General features: G+C 35.7%; 1 protein-coding gene across 2 annotated transcripts in view; it reads left to right on the plus strand.

The window, feature by feature from the left end:
* LOC117410401 (beta-taxilin-like) overlaps positions 1-2,570 on the plus strand; it is a 28,098-nt gene extending 25,528 nt beyond the window's left edge. For both annotated transcript variants that reach the window (XM_034016907.3, XM_034016908.3), the window contains exon 10: positions 298-2,570. In XM_034016907.3, the coding sequence (XP_033872798.2) occupies positions 298-759 (462 nt within the window). In that variant the 3' untranslated portion in view covers positions 760-2,570. The remainder of the gene's footprint in view (positions 1-297) is intronic.
* Positions 2,571-3,298: the final 728 nt, after the last annotated feature.

Here is a 3,298-nt window from a genome sequence, read left to right on the forward strand (position 1 = left end):
TTTTTTTTTTTTTGATAATTTTTTTTTTTTTTTTGCGGGAAAACAGGATCCCTGGTCATAACCAAGCTTGTGTCAGAAACTCCAACATTAGCAGGTTGTCTTATTTGGTAAACTTAAATAAATATTTGTTGATCCACTGCATTTATCATAGTTTGTAAAGGACAGGATGATGGGTGCCCAAATAGTCTAAGCATCTACGTTTACCAGACTGTAACAAGAAAACCAAAAAACACTGTGTGGTTTAATGTATTGCCGGAGTTTTACTGAAAAGCTTACTGACTCTCTGTCTTTCTGCAGAAAACTGTGAAGGAGAAAGAGTTTGAGTGCTTCCAGCTGAAGATCCAGAAGCTGGAGAAACTGTGTCGAGCCCTGCAGGACGAGAGGACCGTGTTATACACAAAGATTTCGGAAATACGTGGCATAGGGGACGAGATAAAGAAGGTGGAGGAAGACAGCGAGGACGAGACTGCCAAGGAGGTCAAGCCATTCCCTTTGTCTCAGCTTCCAAGCCTGAAGACAGAGGATACCAGCATTCAGGATCTCACTGCTGCTTTCAAGATCTCCCATCTCATAGAGGAGGAGGCGGGCCCTTCCAAAGCAAGTCAAGTAGCAGAGGTTGAAAGATTACCAGCTCCACAGCCTGAGACAGCTGCTCCAATCAACAGTGAGAGCCCAGCAGAATCCGCTTCTGACAAGCCAAGTGCCACCCAGGAGAACACCCAGGAACAAACAGACAGGGACATGGAAGCAGTTGACTAAAACTGGACTGCCATTAAAATGAATTTAGTTTCTACATTAACCCTAGCAGAGTCTGAAGTTTTTCTAATATCAATTTTCATCCTGTAAACTATTTTAAAAGTAACAGTAAAAATAGAGTTTGATGGAGATTATTTACATTTTGTGATATTTAAAATTATTCAAGGTTAAACCGAAAGACCAGTGTGTATCACAGTAACAAAGTAAAAACACAGATAATAACTGAATTAAAAAGAAGCCATTTTTATTTTTATTTTGACCCCTTAAATACAAATTGGAAGAGAGAATTTCAAAGTGAGAGAAGAGAGAGACAATTTATCCTGTTTGCATGGAACAGTGCGTATTTTCCTGTAATGCTTTACCTTGAAGTCTTTGAACTGGATTTATAAGTTTGTTTTGCTAGCTTAATCTGATGAAAGTTATGTATTCAAGTGGCAGTACAGTCTGAATTTGTCATTTTTTGTATTTCATTTAGCCTTATTATATATTTAAATCATCTGGTTATAATAAGAATCTGATATACTAAATAATTAAAATTGCATACATACATTGTTTTTTAATATAAAATAAATAGCAAGTTAAAACATAGAAAAACTGCATAAATTGAAGCCCAGACCTATCTTACAAAGGTATTCTGGGGTCTATTCAATTAATTAAAACAGTACAGGATCTAATTAGTGATGCTATCTATCTAAATGATAAAAATAGGACCCCACTGGCATTTTAGAAAATGTCCTATTATTACAGTTATTTATAACCTACTTATGCAAGGCCCCTATTTGAGTGATCTAAACACCTGTCATGTTTAGCTGTGCTGGGAGAATGTCCTGCTGTGTACAATCTTGTACCCAACCTAGCCAGCTAATTCCCACATAGCTGTGTAGTACAGTACTTGTCATCTCTTTATTACCATATTTACAATTGTCACCATTACTAAATTATCTTCAGTAGTATGTGTTTGTAGTATGTGGCAATGGTAACTCAAGCATAGCTGCTCTTGACAGAATGGAACAAAATGGTTTTCATTTTTAAATTATTTCATTACAGAGCCTGGAAATGTGCTGGTTGTGTTTTCTTAGAATAGGTCACATATGCTGATTTGTAAATTCACTTTTATATACAAATATACAGTACAGAATACATTTAAAACTCAAAACGCAATCAAGGAGACCGGCCTTCCTCTTACTGTCTCTAATCCATTTAAATCAAAATAAATTATTTTTGACAGTTTAGTGTAGTAGTCGGTATGTGGCTTTAGGCGCCTAAAGCTGCCATAAAAAGAAGGAAAAATATCCTTCCCTAATTTGCCTTTGAAAGAGAACCTATTCGGTATATCTCATTTTAATACCATTAAACAAGCTGCTGTAGGACTCAATCTAGTTAATTTCCCCTGAAGGAAAAGTGAATAATTTCCAGTTGACAGGGTGACATTTAACAACAGCGTGCTCACGGTGATGACTGTAGACGTGCCAGGCAGCAGGCATGGTCATTATCACTATTGACAAAACCTGACAGTGTATAATAAAAGGCTATGTAGTCAGGGTTTTTCTTCTTTGTTTAGGTTAGGTAACAAGCAGATAACATGTTTCAAAGTAATTGAATGTAAGAATCCTACATGAGAGTAATGAGGCATGCAGAGGATCCACATGAGGCACATGACAGATGATGTCTGTAACATATGAAACTCATTTTTAAAACCTTGCAAATGGATTCTGATGAAATGTACCTAATTTAAAAATTACAAATCTGCTTTGCTTTTGTATTTAAAATTAAAGTATATGTTGTTTTGCCCAGTGCACATAAACTTGCAAAAATGGGATTTGCTCTTTTATTTTATTATCAGAGACGTACTCAAAATAAGCTTTGAACATCACAACCACATGGTGGAAGTTCTCGATCCCTTTAGCTTTTCACTTTTTTTTATTGAAGGTATTAGATTTAAAAAGTTCCTTGTCCAAATGAAGGATGGCAACCGCAAAAGTGCTGTCATTCACCACCCATGGGAATAGATACCTGCATTATTTTTTCAGGGAATTCCTAGGCTGGGTTTGAACCAAATACCACCAACATCTGAACAAAAGACTAAAAGTTGGGTTATGACATGTTAGTGAATGTGTTTAATATTGGGAAGTAATTTGTGAAGTACTTTCAAAGTGTGGAGAACCTCATGGATCTTTCTGAAATGCATTCATATATGTTTTTGCCAAACATATGTTACATATGTGAGCAGGAGGATGATGGGAAATGTAGTTCTGAGAGGTCCATGTGAAGCCATCTTGAGGCAGGGAATGCAATTTGTTTTTAAAAATTAAAGTGGTCAAAAGGTAAAAAAAATAAAAAAATAAAACAATACACACACCTTACGTAAACAGTTGTTGCAACACATGGGCACATGTAACAATAAAATAAAAAGGTCCTTATACAGACTTTAATTTTGTTATCATTCAAACTCACCCATAACTTGCTAGTTTTAAATCTGTAAATACACTGCTAATCCAGTTATAAAAAAGGAAAGAAAAAAAGACACAACACAATGAACTGC

This window comes from Acipenser ruthenus, chromosome 6, assembly GCF_902713425.1.
Source record: "Acipenser ruthenus chromosome 6, fAciRut3.2 maternal haplotype, whole genome shotgun sequence".
Lineage (NCBI taxonomy): Eukaryota > Metazoa > Chordata > Actinopteri > Acipenseriformes > Acipenseridae > Acipenser > Acipenser ruthenus.